General features: G+C 41.4%; 1 protein-coding gene across 1 annotated transcript in view; it reads left to right on the top strand.

Annotated features, from left to right (window-relative positions):
* The window catches only part of PEF1 (penta-EF-hand domain containing 1), a 79751-nt gene extending 58437 nt beyond the window's left edge, over window positions 1-21314 (top strand). The window contains exon 6 of the mRNA XM_069223292.1: window positions 19986-21314. Coding sequence (XP_069079393.1) covers window positions 19986-20215 — 230 coding nt within the window. The 3' untranslated portion in view covers window positions 20216-21314. The remainder of the gene's footprint in view (window positions 1-19985) is intronic.
* The last annotated feature ends 531 nt before the right edge of the window (window positions 21315-21845 follow it).

Below are 21845 nucleotides of genomic sequence, written 5' to 3'. Positions count from 1 at the left end.
GTGGTCTGAGTTTGTGGGATGTGGGGTGCTGCCACTAAGAGATTGACTCGATTGCTTCCTACCATGAGACTTTTGCAGGCTGTTAGTGGCAGACTTGGAAGCAGTGCGTTGTTTCTGCATTTAGCTGGTAACTCATGTTCTTTTCTTGTTGGGGAAAGCTGATTTGTTTTTATTTCCAGGGCTGGCAGTAGGCATGGGAAGTGCGGGCTGCTGCATAGGACCTTCCTCCTGCTCACAACTAAGAGGCCCGGCTGGCACCAGATCGCTACCTTTCAAAATACTCCAGTGTTACGATGCACCTGGGAGCTGCAGAGATGCAGCCCTGTAGGCCCAGGGTGGTGGGCCCCTTTCCCCTGGGCTAAAAGGCCCTCATACAAACTAATTCTGCATCTTCATGAAAACAGCTATTAGATAGGTACTTGGGAGTGAAGTGAGCCTTGCCCCTGCATGAATGATAGTCAGGGTATCCTGCAGGGCTCACGATAAAAGAAATAAATATATCCCATAACCAGTGGACATTACTTATTTAGGATAAAGGATAGAGAGGCTCAGTTTGAAAATGTGTATTTTTTTTTTTAACACATAGAAGGGTATTACCTTAGTACATCAAATATTGCTGCATTGAGACATAGTAAAAGGGAACGTTTTTTAACATGGCCTGAGAAATATTCCTGGCCTGATTATATTGGTATTAGTGAACTAAGAACAGAGCCACTGGAATTATATGGAAGAAAAGCACAAAAGTAGGTGCAGGGCTTATCTTACTTATGCAGCAAGAAAAGCCAAATTATGTGGTATATTTTGTGATAGCATTACTTAGTTTGTCATTTTTACAATGTTCTTACTATCCGGGCAAATGTTTCATCTCATCAGTACCACTCTGACACTAAAATACAGCAACAAGCAACAGAAAGATGACCAGTCAAGTTCTGAGAAAGGTTTTCCACTATGCAGTAACAAGTGTTGCTGCTTTTTTAATAACTTTTTATACATAATTATGCGGAAAATGCAGCAACCACAAAATCCCATAATTCCAGTAGACCTGACTAAGAAGCATGTCAGATTTATGTGTACCCAGTATGTGGCCTGTAACAAAATTGTGGTCTATTACATCAACCACAAGAGGTATTGTATAGCACACACCCTTACTTCAAGTATTTGAAATTGATTTGATGTGTGATAATAATTTACATCGGTACCTACATATGACATTAAATCAATCAATCAAAAAAATGTATAGAGCGCGCTACTCACCCGTGAGGGTCTCAAGGCGCTTAGGGGGGGTCAAGGGAGGGGGGCAAGGAGGGTCACTGTTTGAACAACCATGTCTTGAGGTTCTTTCTGAAGAGCAGGAGGTCTTTGGTTTTGCGACGTTGGTGGGGAGGGACTTCCAGGTTTTGAGGGCGAGGTAGGAGAAGGACCTGCCTCCTGTGGTGGTCCGTTGGATGCGGGGGACTGTGGCTAGGGCAAGGTCGGCTGATCGGAGGTTGAGTGTGGAAGTTCACTCTTGCGTTGAGGTAGGTTGGGCCGGTGTTGTGGAGGGATTTGTGTGCGTGGATGAGGATCTTGAATGTGATTCTCTTGTCTATGGGGAGCCAGTGAAGGGATTTGAGGTGTGGTGAGATTCGTTCATGGCAGGGGAGGCCAAGGACGAGGCGTGCGGCTTTGTTCTGGATTCTCTGGAGTTTGCGTTTGAGTGTGGTGCCGGCGTAGAGGACGTTACCGTAGTCTGCTGCTGATGAGTGCATGGGTGACTGTCTTCCTGGTCTCTGGGGGAATCCATTTGAAGGATTTTTTTTTTTAGAGTGCGGAGTGTGTGGAAGCAGGAGGAGGTTAGAGCATTGATATGCTGTCATGGAAAGGGAGGGGTCCAGGATGATGCTGAGGTTGCGTGCGTGGTTTGCGGGGGTAGGTGCGGGGCCTAGGCCGGTGGGCCACCAGGAGTCGTCCCATGTGGTTTTGTTGGGGCCGAAGATGATGATCTCGGTTTTGTTGGAGTTAAGCTTGAGGTGGTTAGTTGTCATCCAGTTGGCGGTGTCAAGGAGAGCAGCGTGTAGGTTGGTTTTGGCGGTGGTGGGGTTGCGGGTGAGGGAGAGGATGAGTTGGGTGTCATCTGCGTAGGAGAGGATAGTGATTCCGATGTCGTCCGTGCATGTGATGAGGGCGGTTTCCGTGCTGCGGTTCTTGCGGAACCCGGATTGTTAGGGGTCAATAGTGTTGTTTTCTTCGAGTAAGTGGGATAGGCGGGCGTTGACTAGTTTCTCGGCAACCTTGGCGGGGAAAGGGAGGAGGGAGATGGGGCGATAGTTGGAGAGGATCTCCGGGTCAGCTTTTTGTTTTTGTTTTTTAGGAGAGCAGTGATTTCCGCGTGCTTCCAGGGGTCTGGGTAGGTGGCGGAGTCGAAAGAGGAGTTGATTATGTCGCGGAGTATGGGGGCAATGGTTGGGCTGGCTTTGTTGTAGATGCGATGTGGACAGGGGTTGAGGGGGATCCGGAGTGGATGGAGTTCATGGTTTTTTCGGTTTCTTCGTGTGTGGTGGGGGCCCAGGTGGTGAGTGTGGTGGGGGGTCATGAGTGGGGGTTGAGTTGGGTGAGTGAGGGGTGGGTGTGGTGGATGTGTGTGGTATGAAGCTGTTGTGGATGTCCAGGATTTTGTGGTGGGAGTGGTTGGAGAGGGCGTCACATAGGGGCTGTGTGTGTGAGAGGTCTATGTTGCTGGCTTTGGGTTTGGCTAGTTCATTAATGATGGTGAAGAGCTCTTTGCTGTTTTGAGAGTTGTTGTCAAGGCGTGTCTTGTAGTGATCTCTTTTGGCAGTGCGTATGATTTGGTGATGGGTGCGAATGGTGGTTTTGAGGGTTGAGAAGTTGGTTGTGGAGGGTTTTGTCGCCATATTTTCTCCGCTTGGCGGCATTTGAGCTTGGAGTCTTGGAGTTCGGGGGTGAACCATGGGGCGTTCTTGATATTGCGGGTGGTGATGTGTTTTCTGAGGGGGGCTAGTGTGTCTGCGCAGATAGTGATCCATTTAGAGAGGTTGTGTGCTCCTGTGTTGGGGTCATTGGTGTTGGGGGGGGGGGGGGGAGGCGTTGTGAGCCAGTTGGGAGTTCAGGCGTTCTGTGGCAATCTTGTCCCACAGGCGGTAGGGTGTGGTGTGTTGATGGTGGTGTGTGGGGGGTTTGGTGAAGGAGAAGTGGACGCAGTGGTGGTCAGTCCAGAGGAGTTCGGTGGTGTGGGTGTAGTCTATGTGTTGGCTTGAGGTGAAGATTGCGTCGAGCGGGTTTCCTGCTGAGTGGGTGGGTGCAGTGACCAGTTGTTTGAGTCTGAGGTTGTCTATGAGGGAGGTAGAGTTGTGGTCTTGTAGGTTCTCCAAGTGAAAGTTGAAATCACCGAGGAAGATGTAGTCTGTGGAGGTGAGGGCATTAAAGCATAATGCTTTGTCTTGGCCATAGACGCACAAGCTTTACAACAGACACAACCTACATTATATATTTTTTTCCAGCGTATAGATTTGCATGATTTCACAGGATGCAGAGCCAAGGCCGGGATCAAGCCTGGCTGCCCATAATACATGGTGGGCAGCTGCAGCCACTAGGCCACATCACCTCCTATGCAAGTTAGCTCATTTTGGGTTCAAAGGTCCAAGAAGACATTGAGCTGAACAGAGCCAGGCCTCTGACTCAGGTTTTCAGTGGCTTGGCCATCTGTAATTGTATGCAAAAGAGAATAATTTTAGAAGGGGCAGGATCGATGCAAAAAATTAAAAAAACATTCAGAGAGTAGGAGGGTAAAAGGGGAGAGTGATGTAAAGAAAGAACAGCTAAAACAATGCCATAGGTTAGGGAAGAAGAGTGATAAAGAGTAGCACATGGAAGGAAGATGTAATGTAAGAGGGACAGAACTACCAAGAAGAGACTGGTGTGAAAAGGGAAAGGTTGATGCAAAGGGGACGGAACCAGCTAAAAATGTTGAGGCAGGAGAAGGTGACAGACTGGTTGGAAAGATGAGAGGAAAGGACTAGATCAATGAGGGGAAAAATGGATGTTGGAGTGACAGAATCAGAGAAAGTAGGATGCTGGAGGAGAGATGAGGTGAACAGGAAATATTACAGACGTGGAGTGGATGTAAGAGGGATCTGAACCAGCAAGAGTAGGTTATGGGTTGGTAAGAGATGAGGTTAAAAGTAGAGGGGAGAGGTAGATGTAAGTGGGTAGAATGGGCAAATAATGTCTTTCAACCTGTGTGTGCTGCTAAGTCAGTTGAGCATTCTGCCAAACTTTGCTAATCTCTTTATGTTCCGTGTGAAGTATAAAGATTGTCTTAGTTTTGAGCTGCATCTAACTTCTTAGAAGGGTTGTAATATTGAACCATAGTCAATGTGTCTGCTGAATTTCATCCTGTTCTCTGTGTACTCCTCACGATGTTTCTATTATATCTATCTCACCCAGTGGAACCCTTTCCTGCACATGTCCTGACTGGACATCTAGAGACCATAGCTCCTCCCCTGAATTCTCTTTCCAATATCTTGCTTGCCTCATCATAAGTTTCTATCAATGTAAAAAACTAAAAAAGGTGTGGTTGTTTCTCTGATCAAACAATCTCCAGCAGGCTCAAAACATCTTGATATCTTCTACTGTTTCTTTGGTACCCTTTTCTCAAATGCCCCACAATATATTTCTGTAAAAGGAAAAGAGTAGAAGTATGTTGTGAGACCTTTTCATGCACCCGAACAATCTTCTTGCCCACTTGCTATGGATAACCTGATTTTATCAGGTAGAACTATATTTCTATGGAGTGAACTTAAGCTGGAAGAAACAGATATTCTCTTTGTTCAGAAAATGAATGAACAATAAGGACGCTTCCAAATCTTGTTTTCGTTTTGACACATTTGCTGTCTGTTCAAGGACAGCGGTCAAATGTCAGTTTCTTTTTACTAATTGTTTCTTATCTCATCCTGGGGACGTTTACTTATCTTTCTCTTATTAAAGTTAGAAGTTTTTGTCAAGTGAGCTGTCTGACAACCATTGTGAAACAAAAGGCTGTAAGATGTCAGATTTTTCTAACACAACATTTAAACAGCTTGTAAAATGAATAGTACAAGTATTTCAAAACATATCAGGAAATACGAAAGAACATTTTTGTTGTAATTCATTAAGATGTAAAGATTTAAATAGGAGCAAAACAAATCGGAGCACTTTGCCTGGTGATGTACAAATGCCAAATATTTTCAGAAACTCTCTTTCTAAACATCGTACCCTATATAGTTTTATCAGTAAAACCACGTCATTGACAAATGTGGCCATTTCAATGGAAACTCTGCTGATTGCACACATAAGTGTGCTACCACGATTTGAGAAACCTTCACTTTTCCCCTTCCCCCCCCCACCCACCCACCTATCACTCTCCTGCCCGGATGACAATGCGGTTAATGAATTAAGAGGCAAGTCAGCGGTTATGTGTATCCTATATGTGGCTGGATTTGCATTATATTTGGCCTAATAAATCAAACAAAGGTGTTTTTTGTACAGCTGACATGCTGAACGCGCATCTTTGACGGTGCTCAGAAGAAAATGGGGACTCAGTAAATTTAAATATTTGCCCAGGATCACATAATTTGAAACCAGTTTACGGGCCAAGATCATTATAATTAGGTCGAGTAGGATATTTAAATCATTAAAACTGTAAGTCATCTAAATCATACCTAGTGCCCTTAGTGAGTTTCCCCCTCTATATTTGGAAGGGTAATTAAACTGAGTCCACCAAATCTGGTGCTACCTCAGACCCAAGTCCCTCCCAAAATTCTTCACTCCACAACAGGAATAGTGGCATTATATTTTCCCAAACTATAATCCATGCCGGACAAAACATCTCAATACAGAAGTCTCATCCTTCCTTGATAAAAATTAGTTACTAGTTAGTGCTCAGAATGGCTTTAGGAAAACTCATAGCACCCAATCTGCTGTAATTTCAGCAACAGAGGACATCAGAGCGACAGTGGAAAATGATGGAAGGGTGGCTCTGATCCTTTTGGACTTACCTGCAGCTTTCGACATAGTTGGAAAGTATCGGAATGAGTGACTGTCCTGGATCTTTTAAGTTCCTTTCTCACCTTATATATATATATATATATAGTTTACCGCATTGGCCAAACTGATTAAGTATTTTGGATTTTCCACAGTATCCTAGGCAGACAACACTCAAATTGTAGTTTCGATATTGAGTGATCTTGGTGAGGTTGCAAAACGCACTAACAGTTGCATGATTGAGGTAGTTGGATGGATTAGAGCTAACTGTCTAAAATTAAACTCGGACAAAACCGAGGTCCCTTTGGAAACAATACTTTCTTTTGGAATCGTTTCTCGAGGCCTCAAGACCTTGGCCCTCTTCTTCCGAGGCCACAAAGGTCAGAAAATCAGGAATATTCATTGATGGAAAACTTACCTTTGTGGATAAGATCAATCAAGTTACCTCTTCCTGTTTTTTCCCTCTTCAGAACATTGAGAAAGGTATTTCAGTTTATTCCGTTCGAGCCCCAACAAAACAGTAATCACTGCATTGGTACGATCGAGGATAGATTGTTGTAATGCCCTTTATGCGGGCACTCAGCAGTGGCTTCGGAATGAATTGCAAGTACTACAGAATACAGTAGCACGCCTTCTCATGAGGATTCCTACGTTTAACTCAGTTTCTTGAACTGAGTTACTTTGGCTGAAAAACGGGTTATCTTTAAGGCGCTCTGTCTGGTTCACAAGGCCTTCCATGATACTGGCAGGAGAATACTTCAGTCATCCGCTGTTAATACCGTTGTAATGCCTAAAATCAACAAATCATCCTGGGGCGGCAGACGTTTTGTCTATTCCACCTATTAATTGTGGAAGTTGCTGCTTTGGTACTTTAAAGCTCAGTCCAGCCTTATGCAATTTACAAAACCACTCAAAACTTGGCTTTTTTTCTTGTTCTTTGCCCCAGTAAATCACCCTTTGGATCAATAACAGACACTAGCGCCAAGACGCCCTAGGGTATTCACGTGTTATATAAAATAATATTGATGTCAGAATGTCAATAAGTCGGCCTGGGCAATTACAAAATGATGCGCAATTGACTCCCAGTATATCGTTGGCAGTCTTGCCCCCTCTCTGGTCACAAACAGTTTCCCCCTTTTACCTTTCTCTTCGGTATATCTTTGTTAGTTCAGTTATTTTCATCTCTTAAAAATGGAGTTTGAGAGTAATTTCTGTGTCAAGGCACTCAGTGTGCAGGTGTTGTCTAGCCTTTATGCTTCTGCTGGTCAGTATATTAGCCACCCAACCTGTGTTTACTCTTCTTAAATTTTGGAATCTGAGTTTTCTGTTTGCAGCAGTTCATTGATGTCACACACCCGATAGAGCATGTATCCCTTATTTTGATCCCCATGCCTGCTGTAAACCAAATGCCTTATCTTCTATTTCACTAGCATGAAGAGAGGGCCGAGGAATCACTTGAAGTCCCATTGTATTGTGCTGAGACAATCTGATATGGAATTTTAATCATGCCCCAATCTGGAAACAATTAGTGAACATTGTAATATTCACATCAGTTTTTGAGAGATCTAGACCTAGCTTTTCCCGCCAGTTTGATTAATGTAAAACATTTCCACGTAAAACCGCTTTAAAATATATTTACTTCTTTTATTAGGATTATTAGTTATATTTTTTGTCTTTTTATTCAGAGCCTCACTAGCTAAGTACTTTTTTGTGAAACTGCTTCAACAATGCCTAAAAATGAATATTCAATTGATGTCATCTTGGAGGGGCTCGCTTGTTCGTATTCTGCTCGTGGCCCCACAAACCCTAAAACCGGCCCTGTTTATTTCGGTGTATGATCCGCAGTGTTGGTAAGTGTATTTTTAGCATTGGTAAGGGAGCTGAAGTATAGATCACAGCTGGGGTGTCTGCAGTGTAAGGAGAGACATTTTTTTAAGGGATGTTTCTTTTGTGAAAGAAAACACAAAAAAAGCTTAATAATGGCCCATGAAAGCTATGTGGCATACATTTTCACGTCACAAAATTTCAGTTATAATTTTCACTAGATAACGTGCTTCATCCCCATCGTTAAATTGAATTAGCTCAATTGTCGCCTGATAAGATCATGAAGCAACATGAGATGAGCTATCTAGAGTTGCTTTTTTAGTTTTGGAATGTGGCTGTGTGTGTCAGGTTGGGACACTTGTAGTGGAATAGACTCCCTTTAGCCTATTTTCTGCTTTGTTTACTTTTCATTCAATTCACACGTTATTAGAGGTTCCTATTTGAGATATATTCTTGCAACTTGTCTAATCTTTAATTGCATTTTAACTATTGCATTCTGTTGTTTGGATAGTTACATACGCTTTTCCTTAGTATTTTCACGTCATTAAGCACTTTAGTGTAAATATAGTGCTACATTGGTGCAGTGTCTGTGGAAGCCTGTTTGATGTAGGCAGCTATGCTGATCTTAAGGAATAGGGAATCTCTGTGAACCATTTTATTAGTGTGGGTTTTCGGTTCACTTGAACAAACATACTATGTGACTCAATAAGTATCCTTGTGCATATGTATAGAAACTAGAAAATACTCACTGGTATTCATTTTTGGGTGCTTTTACTGCCCAAGCATTATGTTAATGTTTGTTTAGTAAAAAAAAATATTCAAATGTGGCTTTGTATTCTACCTCAGCAGGGCATCTTCTTGACAGATTTTGCTCAATATTTCACCTCTAAAGTATTCTCCAATAATTCTTTGCTTTGGACATATTTTACACAAGATGACATGGCAATCATGTTTTGCCTTTGACATGGTCAGGGTGATATGTTATTCTTGATGGTGTCAGGCAGAGTTCTAGTTCCCCCTCCCGCCTCCCCCCCCCGCTTCAGAGGAAATCAGTAATTGAATAAAATGTTTCATTCTACTGGCTGCTGCATTTGTCTCTGTTAGAAGTTAGAAGCACTCGTGGTTTGTATGTGGAGGACAAGGGGAATAGAAGTCATATCAAAGACTTAACATTTGAATAATGTCCTGTGGCCTGATGACAGCTGTCATTTAAAAACATGCAAATGCATTCAAACATGGATGGGGAGAAAAAAGAAAGAGATAAATGTATTGCTACTTTTTTAGTTGTCGCCTGAGACAGCACATGCTGTCGCTTGTGAGGCATTTTATTAACTAACCTGGGGCGCGGAGCCAGTTTATTGCTTACCATTCGTTGGCTTTACTGTCACTTATTTGCTGCCTCCTGATGCGTTAGCGCGTGCCAGTTTCACCTTCTCTTAATTTGTTTTTCCCTTTTTGCGTAGCTTGGACTACGTACTGATTGCTTCCTTTTTGATTAGTGTCTTTCTGCTACTCTCGAAGGATTGAGGTACTTTTTTGTTTTTTCCTCTTCCCCTGTCGTCTTTATTGTTTCTTGTTCTCCCATCCCACCTCATTACTTGCCCATTGTTACTTGCCCGTCTTGTTTGCTCAGTCCCTCATTACACCCCTCCCCATTATTGCATTCAGTTTGTTGCTTGTCCATTGTTCCTTTCCCAGTCCCCCCTTGCCCATTGTTGCTTGACATGTAATATCCATCAATGACCCCCCCCCTTCTGTCACCCCCTACCTGTTGTTGCTTACCTAGTCCTACAGCCTCCCACACTTCCACCCTTGTTGCTTCCAGTCCCCCCACACTCCTCCGCCACAGAAAAAAAGACATTGGCAACCCAAATAGCGCTTGCCTATCAATATTTGTTTTTAGGCATGTTGTACAGCACCATGGTTGATAGTAAAAAAAGAAATAAAAAAATAGTGTTCTGGCATGGTCAGAGTTTTTATTTTTTATTTTACTTTCATACGTGTTGCTGTGCAACAAAAAAATTGACAAAGCTAAGGGATCCCGCATAGGTGAAACCTGTTGGCTGTGCCTGTGCTGGTTTTCATAGTAATGCAGTCATCCTAAAACCAAAAAAGTACTCCCTAGTTCCTGCAGGACATTCTAAGCCAGGTGTTTCAGGCAACTACTTCAGCATTCATTTCTTTGTGGCTTTCACTAGTTTCCTAGGAGTGTAGTTTACCGAGGTGTGATATTCTGATGTACTTCAAAGAACTTGATGTACTTCAAAGGATTTACTACTAATCCGTGAGGCCAAGTGAGCTCCAGAATGTTTTATCAAGGCACTAGCATCTTTCATTTTGAAGAGCTCCTTTACTCTCAGCTTGATAGTTTTTCCCCTCAAACTAGTGGTTAAGAAAATTGTGCTTTCTTTGCCCTTTCTGAAAGGCAAGTTTAGCATGCGTTTTAGTGAGAACCCACCAGCGTCTTCCATATGCTTCATTTTAATAGGTCCTTAGGAAACTGCCTGCATATGTTGGGACAGCCCTTTAAATTGATTCTGGACAAACCTTCTGGAGGAAGATTCTAAACTGATTCCTGGTGTTAATTTACATGAGGGTAATTTGGTCCTGTGATAATATTTCTTAAATGAAGAGCAAGTTTATATTCTGACCCCTTACAAGGGCATGTCAATATTGAAACTTCAAATCTAAACTTGAAAAATTCTAGAATTCCGTATCTCTACGCAATGGTCATTAAAGGGGAGTAACAATCTATGTCAGTTGATTTTGTTTTGTCAGATCTCTTCATTGCCCATTAGCTTTTTAAATTCCCAGTTTCGAGGTATTATTCTGTGAAAAGGATTAATAAACTCCTTTCACATTAATGTTTAATGATCTTGACTCTAGTGACATTGAAGGCAGACAATATTCTTTCATTAAAAAAATGGGCTCCATATTACGGTACATGGGATTGGCCATCCTGTGAATATTTCTCAAATCAGAATCAAAACTATTTGTTAAATACTTAGAGCAATTAATAAAATAGATTTTTATGTAGTTGCTTTTCAAGTTTACTGGTAAAGAAACCCTAATTCCACCTTTTGTTCCACCATCTCTTGAAAACCAGGAATACCCTTGAAGGAGAGATATATTACATGATTCTTGCAGTGTACAAACATCTTCATTAATTAAATCAGCGTGATTCCGTCCTTATGAAGAAGCGACCCCTCTAGGCAGATGATGTCCTATTTAAATCCATCATTATAGTAGAACACTGCGTATAAATCTGCCTCTTCACCCAATGTAAAGATGTGTTGCATTGTGATAACGGGCATCCAGATGAACATGTGCTTTATAAATACACACTGTTTTAATTATTAAAGGACATCAAATTGACTTTTCCAAATAAGAGGCAATATAGTTTCTTTGTTAGAAAACTCCATAAGCATGATTTGCTCTATTTTCTTATACTGGGGGATCATGCTCCTGTACATGTTGAATTATACGCATCGCTGTGCTCAAGCAAGATTATAGCATACTTATTCAGGTGGATTCCTTATTTTTTTATCAGATACTACTATGATGATGTCAGATTGTTTCCACGTTATGAAAATTTGAAATTAACCAAACTGTAGAACTTTCAATCAAGCCCATACTCCCAGTAAGGCCAACATGACTTTTTGCTTTTGTGTATTTGATAGGACGACAGGCGTGAGTCCATTGGATATAGCTTGCACAGTCACTTGGTCGAGATAAACTCTGATGACTTTTGAGTCATTTAGATACTGCCTATCAGCACATCAGGCGGATGAAGGTCTTTGCCTTCAACCTTGATAGAGACTGCCAAGCATATTCAAAGATGCCCGCCTGTCTGGCATAGATCTCTGACAGTGGATCTCCCGATGTGGCAGACCCATTTATTGTTATTTTTCCTTTTTCAGAGACAAAATCCCAAAGTGAATGTTAGTATCCGAAAATGACAAAAACAATGACCCCAGCGTGTGTACAGTTTTTTCTTCCTGCATGTATGTCTATTGGTTTTCTCTGTTAACATGCCTTTTATGATGAACACAGGCAGGAACTTGTGTATCTTGAGGTGCACCATAAATACTGACGGGTCGTCTACCATCTTCAGCTGCAGGAGTTCTTTCTCCTCTGAGTAAGGCTTGAAGATACAATTTTGGCAAACAGGACATTTGCGGATTAACGGCGTTGTTCCATTCAGCGAAACTCTGGATGATCCCTCCCCCACCCCAGCACTAGTAATAGTGAGATTCCAGAGGATTTAACAATAATTACCTGTGCTGGCTGCTTTTAAAAGCGAAGCTGAGTCATTCATATTTTTTCATTTTTATTAAGTAGTTGCTGTCACTTTGGAAGTTCGCTTTTTTTCTCTTCTATCGGTATTTTCAAGCACACTTCCAATATAAGAGAGGCACTGTTACTGGATGGGAACTAGTCATGACAACCAGCAACACAGAATCACATATTTAAGCTTTGAGCATGTATGGTACTCTTTGGCTGGCAGTGAACATAAATGAGCATTGGCAAAGCCAAAAGGTCTGGAAAAGCAAGCTGGTGTTATGGTTATTTTTGTTTATATACATTTTATTGCCATCATCTGCTACAAATAAAAACAAAAGAAAAAAAAATGTTCAGCTCCTTAAACGAGGCAGCTATATGCTTCCAATAAGAAATTTAATTACAAAATAACTGTAGCATATAATTTTCATAAAACAGTATTTGTTCCTTTTTGCATGCAGTTGTACTTAGAACAAGTATAGACACACTTTTTGGTTTTAATGCTCCTATCAGGAAATACAATTCCTATTTGTACAAAGGAAGTTGGCAGACATAGTTAAAACATACTTCGGCATGTTAAGGCCCTAAAAACATGAAACCACTACGGCTTCATGTAGTATTATTTAGATAAAAATCACGGTATGGAGTTATTCCGCTCTTTGGAAGTGGGTGGGCCCTACAACTCTGCAGCAAGTCAATCTAAAGGTAGAATTGCATTCAACTAAAGTTAATGCACTTCCAGCTTCTTAGTTTAAACACAAGTATAACTCAAAATAAAAAAGTATAGAAAGGAAAACGCTTAAGCATCGTATTGGCACAAGAGCCCTGGTACAGAAGTGCACTTCTTTTTAGGCTGTGGTGCACATGTGAAGAGGCTAAATGAAGCCACTTCACAGGTTAAAATAGTAAATGGCTGACGTAGGCTTAGTCATTGCGTCTTCATCCATGTTGTGGTGGGTGGAAGCAGAATGTTCATGACTCAATCCCTAATATAAATGCATATGTGCATGTTTTTTATCTATTAATTTTTTGAATACATGAGTTTGGCAGGACTGCTAAAGCTGCCTGTAGGCCAGACTTAAAAAACATGGTAGGTCATCAGGCTGGGTCTGGCACGGTTGTATGGTAGGTTGATGTGGCTAGGACAAAGCAAAGGGATGGGGAGGAAGTGAGGCTGGAAAAGACTCCAGTACCACAACAGGTTTACAGAGCTTTTTCAGAGCCATTAGGATGACATCTCAGTGGGGTTGAGATCGGTGTCATAACCAGGCGTATGTGAAATTCAAAGAATTATGCATAATGATACAAAATGCAATTTCATCATTCTGCACTTTAAGTGTGAAATGTCCTTGCGTCGGTTTTTGGCAAGAGGACTCGTTGATATAAATCCTGCAAACAGCAGCTGCCCGCTTTCTGTTGTTCATGCATAATGTGAATGGCATGTAATTACTTGAAGTGGCGTAATGGTGTAATTTGTGTGATTTTGCATAAAAAGCCTAACTTGAAATCCCTGGTCTAGCCATAAAACAGCACTCTTGTTTAGTAAAGTAGGTTTCAACTTTGAGGACCCTTCTCTCCTACATTGAGTCTAGGCCAAATTAAGAGGTTGTATTAGTCCTGATGAAACTGCTGAGCGTACATATGTAATGAGACACGTAACCCCAACTCCTTTGAATACTTCTCTTATTGATTGTTAGTCATGTGTGAAATATGCATAATAAATAGCATAACTGACACACGCTTAATCTTATAGGTTAATAAAATGTTGCCATAAGGTCATGCCAATATTTTCCTGTTCACCACTAATGCCTGGTCACGTGGGGAAGTGCTAAGAATAAGTGATGTTATCGTTTTGTTGTTCCTCCACTGTGCAGTGCCGGCTTTAGGGCGGTGCTTCGGGGTAGGGACAGACAAGGAGGGGGTGCCGCATTTTGAAATCTCTTTTGGATCTTCAATGCATTGCTGCAGAGTTCCTTTTGTGCCCAGCAATTTTCAGACAATAATATAAATCTCCTTATAACTATGGTGATTATTGTACCTGCAGGAGAGAGCTTAGTTTTCACCTGCTCAGTTTTAACTCCTAAAGTACGGGAGACTGTTAATGTGCCTAAAGCACAGTGCGTGTAACATGCAGATCACAGTAAAAAAAAAAAAAAAAGACAAGAGGCCAGGGTAGAATCACCCTGACCTCTTTGCTCTGATCTGGGGTCCCAGAGGGATCCCCCCCAGAGCTAAAACAGCGAAGAAAACCAGTTTAAAAAAATGCTGTGAATCTGCGATGACATTGCAAATTAGCTGGCAATTAAAAAAACAAACAAAAAAAAAAATCATGGGCTCCCGCATTTGTTTTTAAGACGCCCCCGATGGACCAGGTCCTGGGACATGTAATATTTAAGGAAGGGGCAAACGGGCCCCTCTCCTAGGGCAGTTCTGTGCCCCTCGGACCACAACCAGCCCGGGGCCTATTAAAAATGTATTGCAGTGACAGCTGACCATTCCCACCAAGCAAAAGCAAATAAAGTCCACTTTCTGGCAGCGGCAATTGTCAGTCAAACAGCTCCCACTGGCAGAAAGCAGAGTTTTCATCTGCGTGCAGGGAAACAGATTTTAAAAATTGCTACCGCAAGCAGGGAGCTGCTATTTGAATCAGTTCCCTGCTTGCAGTAGCAAAGCAGCTCCCGCAGAAGTCAGGAGCTTGCTAGGACCCTGTCCACTATTGTATTTAAAAGAAATTGCCTACTGGGACAGCTATTAGACTGCCACCTAGTAGGTTTAAGTAGCGGTATCTCGTACTGAGACCTTTTTTTGTATTATTAAAACGTCACCTGTGACAAAGTGGTTAAGGTCTCAGACTGTCACACTAAAGGTTGTGGGTTCTAGTTTAGGTGGGACTGTGGTAATTTCCATATTACAATTTTTTTTTTTTTTTTTACTTCAAATATTTAAGGTACATGCTGAAAGGTGATCTCGCTCTACTTTCTTGACAAATGCATTTTTTTTTAATTTGCCTGAAAATATCTCAACCTAAAGATATCTTTCATCAAAGCCTGAAAAAGCTCTCTCTCTCCCTCTTTCTCTTCCTCTTTCTCTCCCCCTCTCTCTCTCTGCACTTATTCTTTTTTCTCTGGGTGGTTATAAGGGCCCTGCAGCCAACCTCCACTGCTCACAGCCAAAGGACCTGCGTGGCGCTCACTTGGGTACTTATAGGAGTTGGTCGCAGGGCTGGCTGTAGCCTGTGTGTGAAACAGGTTTGGGTGGTTATAGGGGTTGGCTGTAGGGCCTGTGGCCAATCACGGCGGTGGTTGGATTAACGTATAGTAATGAAAATAGCAATTCACTTAACAAACAAAAGGTTACTGGGACGTTATAGTTAGGCTCCCATTTTAAATGTACAAAACCATAAAAATTCATCTGTTATAGCTAGTTATCTCAAGTAACTATAACTTGTTCCCTAAGATAACTATAAGTCTCACCCTTGCCATGCACTGCTAATTACCCCACAAATTACGGGACTCAGGACATCTTTGATAACATCATTGATAATATCAATGTAATATTTGCAGTAAAATTTTTTACAAAAACTGTGCATGGCGTGAGCGCGAGTTATAGTTACTTGATAGAACTCTAACTACAATAGATGAACTTCTATGGTTTTGTACATTTAAAATGTGAGCCTAACTATAACGTGCCTGTATCCTTTGGTTTATTTAAGTGAAAATATATAAATATCAATGTATCATAATAAAGTTACTTACTCAGGGCAGATTGTGTGATTACTAAATCTCTACACTCAATGTATTTCAATATTGCAGGATCACCAGCATCATTCGGGTAAAATATACAGAACCTGTGCTCTAGGCTGACAGAAGTTTGGGACTAGTTCTCCTTCATTGCCCCCTCCAGAACTCCGATTAACATTCCAGATCAGTTCGCTTATTTGTGTTGTAGGGTCTAAATGAGGACCCTACCTGAGTCATGCTTAGCAGAGCAGCCTTCTGAGAGGAGGCTGATCAACTGAACATAATCAGGCAGTGATCATTCCATGGGAGGGGAAGAGGGTTGTGCATGTGCAGTATGTGGCAGGGAGAAAAATAAATCAATCATATGTCCCGCTACATGACTTGGCTGGATGATAAATTGGGACACATTAAGGGAAGACATGACCTCCAACAAGGATACCAACTCCTTGTTTGTGGTTCATTCAATCAGAATGAATATTAAAATCCACAAAATACAGCAAACTGCTTTTTTTGGCCTCTCTGAGACCACACCCAAGCTTGTGGGCAACTTTGAGTTAGCTACAACCAGGGCTGGTAACTGGATACAGTCGGCAGTCTGTTTCCTTTCCTCTGCTAAGCCCAGGAAATCTGATAGAAACAGAGCATCTGTCTCTGTTTTACTGAAGCTCTTGCTGCAGAGGAAAAAACTACGTAAAAAGGTGAGAGAATGTGGCGTAAGCGTAATAACTCGACAGAGAAAGAGGCATATTGGGAGGCCTTGAGAAAATATCATGCCTTGCTCAAGATGTAAAACGCAAGACACAAAAAAAGGCCTATTCTGAACAGAAGATTGAAAGAGCAGGTAATAAGGGGCATGAAGTTTTTGATGTAACTCTATAAATATTAGTCATCATCATCAGCGGTATACTCTGTAGAGGAAGCCCTTGCTCACACAAGAAGGCATTACGTTTCAGACTTTTTATCTGGCATGTATTTTTACCACATGCGGAGCAAGTGAATTAGACCAGTTGATGCTCTCGTTAAGATTGATAATGTGATCTAATATGAGAACTAGTTGCTTTGTGCGTTTATGCCCCAGGGAATGAATGTAGACATTAAAGTTTCTAGTCTTCATACTCCTAATAGCACTAGTTTGTGTCTCTTTCTGTCTTAGTACAGAAAGAAAATAGTTATAAAATCCCAAATGTTTGCTGTGTTTTAGATTAAAGTGATTGACTACAGGTAACTGATTTGTGAACATAATCCATGAGGTTTCGCTGGTGTTGAGACCAGTGGTAATGCCACTGGAATACATTTCCTTTCTTCTGAATTTTTGAGTGTTAGAGGTGGGAGAAATTGGATGAGTTGTGGATATTTTGCAGATTATTGTACAGTTCACATCGTAATTTGTATTTGGTTTCATTTATCTTCATTTGATTTTCTTTAATCAGGCAGTCTGAAGTTTATCATCTTAGTTTCATTTTGATGATTTTCCATTGATTGGTGTGATATCCATAGTAGGATTGGCTTGTGATGTCACATCTTAACTCTTGTCGGAGTTTGGAATCTTCAGTAAGAAAAAGAAAATCTTTATAACAAAAATAATGTTTTTTTGACTTAGACCTATAAAATGAGTAGATTGCTTGTTGTACACTATCGATGTTTTGAGTGAGAAAAGTGCAACGCTTCAGGCCGTTATTCAGGTGAGGGGAGCCAGTCATTCTGATCTTTCTTACATTGATGGTCAATGCTTAAGGGCATTGTGAAGTGCTTAATTTCTTTCTTGGCTTAAGAGGACAGTTTTTCAGGACATTTTTGGGTAAAGGGCTAGTGTGTCGTGTCCATGTCTATTAAGAGGATGGTGCGTATTTGGGTGCTTCAGATCCTTTTTCCTTGGTTAAAGAAAGGGGCAATGTGTTTGGGCATTTATGTAGTATGGAGTATGGAGCAACTACTTTAGAGCGTTACTGGCTTTTTGGGCGTTAATACATTATTGTCTAAAGGACCAGCAGGTCTGCATATTTTTGGTTTATGGAGCAGTGCTTTGGGACATTCTCACAACCAGAAGGAACCAGTGATTCTTAGCATCCTTTTTTATTTTTAAATATTTTGTTAGTTCCTTTTTAAGTGCCTTTCCTAACGAAATAACCAGCTTTAAGTGGGGTATTACTGTAATTGGTAGATTCTTGATAATACAGCAGCAATCCCAATTCTTCCATCACAAGAAATGTCTTATTGCTAGCTTCCGTCCCTCTCCCATGGCCACCAGACTATTTGTGATGCAGACTTATCACTGTAAGTTACACTTAAGTCTTGTTCGTTCTTTGTTTCCTTGTTTTTCTGTCAGACTGTGATCTGCCCTATTAGTTTTATTGCTTCACTTGGGCCTTTCATCGTGTCCTTTCTTGCCACTAAAAGTCCCAGTGATCAGTTTTGGTCACGTTTAGTTTTACCACTCTCCTAGAAAGCTGCAGTTTCGCCGCTAGTTGAATTCTATAGCCCTTGGACCCAAATTGCACACGCTCGTACTCTATTCAGATGGTGGAAAACCATAAAGGTAGTGTAAAATAAATAGACTTCCATCTCAAATCTTGAGTCTTATCGCTTCACCCCATATGGAATCCATTTAGTATAAGGATTTTATTTGACCATTTTACCATCATTGCCAATGATCTTGGGCATATGAAACTTGCTATATTCTATTCTCTCTAGTGCTACAAGATGCTACTCCTATTTTGCCCTTAATTTCCCCAAATAATAGTGCAGGAACAAGATTAATGTACAAGCCGACTCAATATTGATTGTGTGTTCGACTTAACTCGTAGAATTGTGACTAGGGCGTCTTCTGTGTTTCTCAAATATTGTTTGAGTGTGCGTTGACTGTAGGTACTCAAAAACCTGTACTGATGATGTAGGTTGCTGTGGCTCTCAAATGCCTTTAAAGTGAAAAGAGAAAGAACATTGAGGTTAGATTCCAATCAAGTCCTGTTGTTCACAGCACTGCAGTTATCCTTATATATTCCCTACCCATTGAGAATTCCCCAAGTCATTCTGTTGTGCCACCCCGCGATCTTTGTGTGTTGTTTCGAGCTGCTCTTGGATAACAAATACATGCTTGTGGTCATTCTTGAGTGAGCGGCAGTGCTTCAAGGTGCTCTTAGGTGAGAGGAGAATGTTTTCAAGACACTATTGTGTGAGCAGTCAATTGTTTCAGGGCATTATTCGGTGATTAGTAATGCTTTGTTATACTTGAATAGGGAAGATCATTTATTTCACGGCTACAGCTTGCATCCTTCGCGTCATTCTTGGAGGGTGGAGAGTCAGTGGGTCAGGTCTACTAGGGTGAAGGTTAATGCTTCAAGGCTTTCATGGGTTAACAGTTAGAAGGGAAATACTTGATGTTCACAGCTGATAGGTGCAGTACTTCAAGTGTTTATGAGTTAAAGGTAAAGGATTCACGTTGTTCCATGCAATAGATAATGCTTAAGAGAGTTCTTGGATTGCCAGTGATGAATGAGAAATTGCTTTGGAACATACCTATGTAAGGGAGCACTGTTTTTGTTGTTCTTAAGTTAAGGGAGAATTTCCTCAAATCATTCTTGGGCGAGCAAGCAATGTTTTACAACGTTCTTGGAGGAGACATAGCTTCAGGGCTTTGAGTTTAAGATATAGCTTCAAACAAACTTAAAGCAGGGGCACTGCTTCAAGAAATTACTGGTAGAAGGGAAATTAGTTTGGGCAATCTTGAATAACAGAACAATGCTTGGTATTCTTGTGTTAGAAAGCAAGAAGGGGAAAGCTCTGGAGTATTCTTGGGCGAGTAAGAACCAGGTTCTAGGTCATACTTTGCTGACAGGGCAGGTTTGTTAAACAAAGTTGAGTTAATTTTAGATTAATTTGAGTGTCCCTTCAAGTCGTCTCTGGCAAAGGGTGGGGCAATGCTTCAAGATATTCTTGTGTCGGGGATATACACTGCATCCTGCTTTGTAAGTGGACCTTCGGTTCTTATTGCATAGGCTGTGTCGTCCAGTTTAGGTGGTTGTTGCTTTGGTTCCAGAATTAAACTTTTACTGTACACCATGAAATCTGTTAGCCAGTTTCCTGTGTGCATTCTCACATGTTGTTTTTCCCTTCTTCCTTCAGCGCTTTCCCAGATGGGCTACAATCTGAGTCCCCAGTTCACACAGATCCTGATGGTCCGATATTGCACACAATCAGCCAATCCCACTATCCAGTTGGACCGCTTCATTCAGATCTGCACCCAGCTCCAGACAATGACTGATGCCTTTCGGGAGAAGGACAGCGCTATGGCGGGCAACATCCGCATCAGCTACGAGGACTTCCTGATCATGACCACCTCCCGATTGTTGTGATGTGCTTCCTGAACAGCTGTGGGCCAGCCACATGGAAACTCTTTAAGGGTCCCAGGGCATATGGCAGAGGACTCACCCAACCTTGCCCTCTTTTCACAAATGACTCCATAAAGTGAACCGCTTATTACGAAATTGAACCGGGACCTGTATAAACAGAGGCCAAGTAAAGCAGTCTTTGAGGTGCCCACACACCTGGGTTGTGGACCATTATTTGGTTTCCTGATTACCATGCTCTGTAATTGTTTATTATTACGAGACACTTCGCCCATTAGCCCTGCCCCTAAACCAGAAGGAATTTTAATGTACATAAACTACATTTACTAGAACCATAGATTTAAAACTAATCTCCAAAATTTACGTTTACGGGTTCCCATTGAAATTATGTTGCTAGATATGACTTGGTGGCTAGGTGTTGTTGGGAAGAACCGGATTGGGAAGGACAGAGTAATCTGGTTTTGAAAATAATCCTATATATCCATTTTGAACCTCCCCATTCAGATGGTTACACTTTCAGCAGGTAAATCCTATTTCACTAACCACAGAAAGACATTTTGCTTTTCCAAATTTAAAAAGTAAAAGGTACTTCCTTTAATTTGTGATGTTAACTAACCTGTTGTCCAACACGTGCAACAGAAAGATACTCTTGTTTGTGGTGGTCGTGATGAGAAGGATGAAAAAGGGGCAAGCTGGGCCATTTGTAGCGAGTAAAAAAATAGATGTAAAAAAGTATGTCATGTTGCTGGAGTAGGGAGTCGATGGAATGTTGTTGTATTTGCTTTGCCTTTCAGCTGCTGATGACAACCTTTGGGGTTTTCATAATTCTGTTCAGAATGATTCTACCCCTTTACCTGTCCTGCCCTTTCATGTCCAGCTCCTGCATTCGCTCAGTGCCGTATTCAGAGTTGTTTTAATATGAAAGACTGTCTTTTGTAAAAGGCCTTGTCCTTCCCTGTGCTGTCCTGGACCACATAGTTAAAAAGAAGCCAAATCATGGATACAAAACTTCCGTTTTGAAACTGGGCCAAATTTTTGAATGACACTTAAGTTGAGGACCTTTTTTCTTGAGATGTTTAAATGAATAAAGTTTTCTATATACAAACACATTTGTAAGTATAGTACGTTTTTTGTTTTGCTTTTTTTTTTTCTTTCTTTTGCTAAAGCTATATACCCTTTTGATACCTCGTCTTCTGCAGTGTGCTGCAGTGGCACGCCTTATGTAGGTTCTTGTAAGATGTGCGAGCAGTTGGGTATGGACTTAGTCTCATAACTCAAGAAAGTGTCCCTATGGGGGTGCTTCCATCCTGCAGAAAATATCACACGATTTCAGTGAAAGAAAGCTGGACTTGTCCATCCATATTGTAAATGTGTTCTTTTACAACATGGGGGTTGTGCTTCTTTTCCTGTGTGTTTATCGTGCCTTCTGCGGGGCTCAGAGGAGGGCTACTGTTGCATTAGTGTGGCAAAGAGAAAGCACTCGCTACTCCAGGGGTGTGGAATTTTTTAAAATATCTACTTGTCCAGGGGACAGGTTGCTTCTCAAATCTACTTGTCCTGTAAAAAGATCTACTTGTCCCTTTGGTGCCATGTAGTGTGGCGACAAATTATGGCAGCAATTAATAGCCTCTCTGAT

Source organism: Pleurodeles waltl, chromosome 3_1 (assembly GCF_031143425.1).
Source record: "Pleurodeles waltl isolate 20211129_DDA chromosome 3_1, aPleWal1.hap1.20221129, whole genome shotgun sequence".
NCBI lineage: Eukaryota > Metazoa > Chordata > Amphibia > Caudata > Salamandridae > Pleurodeles > Pleurodeles waltl.
The sequence above is the reverse complement of the archived record's forward strand: the minus strand, read 5'-3'. Positions and strand labels throughout refer to the sequence as shown.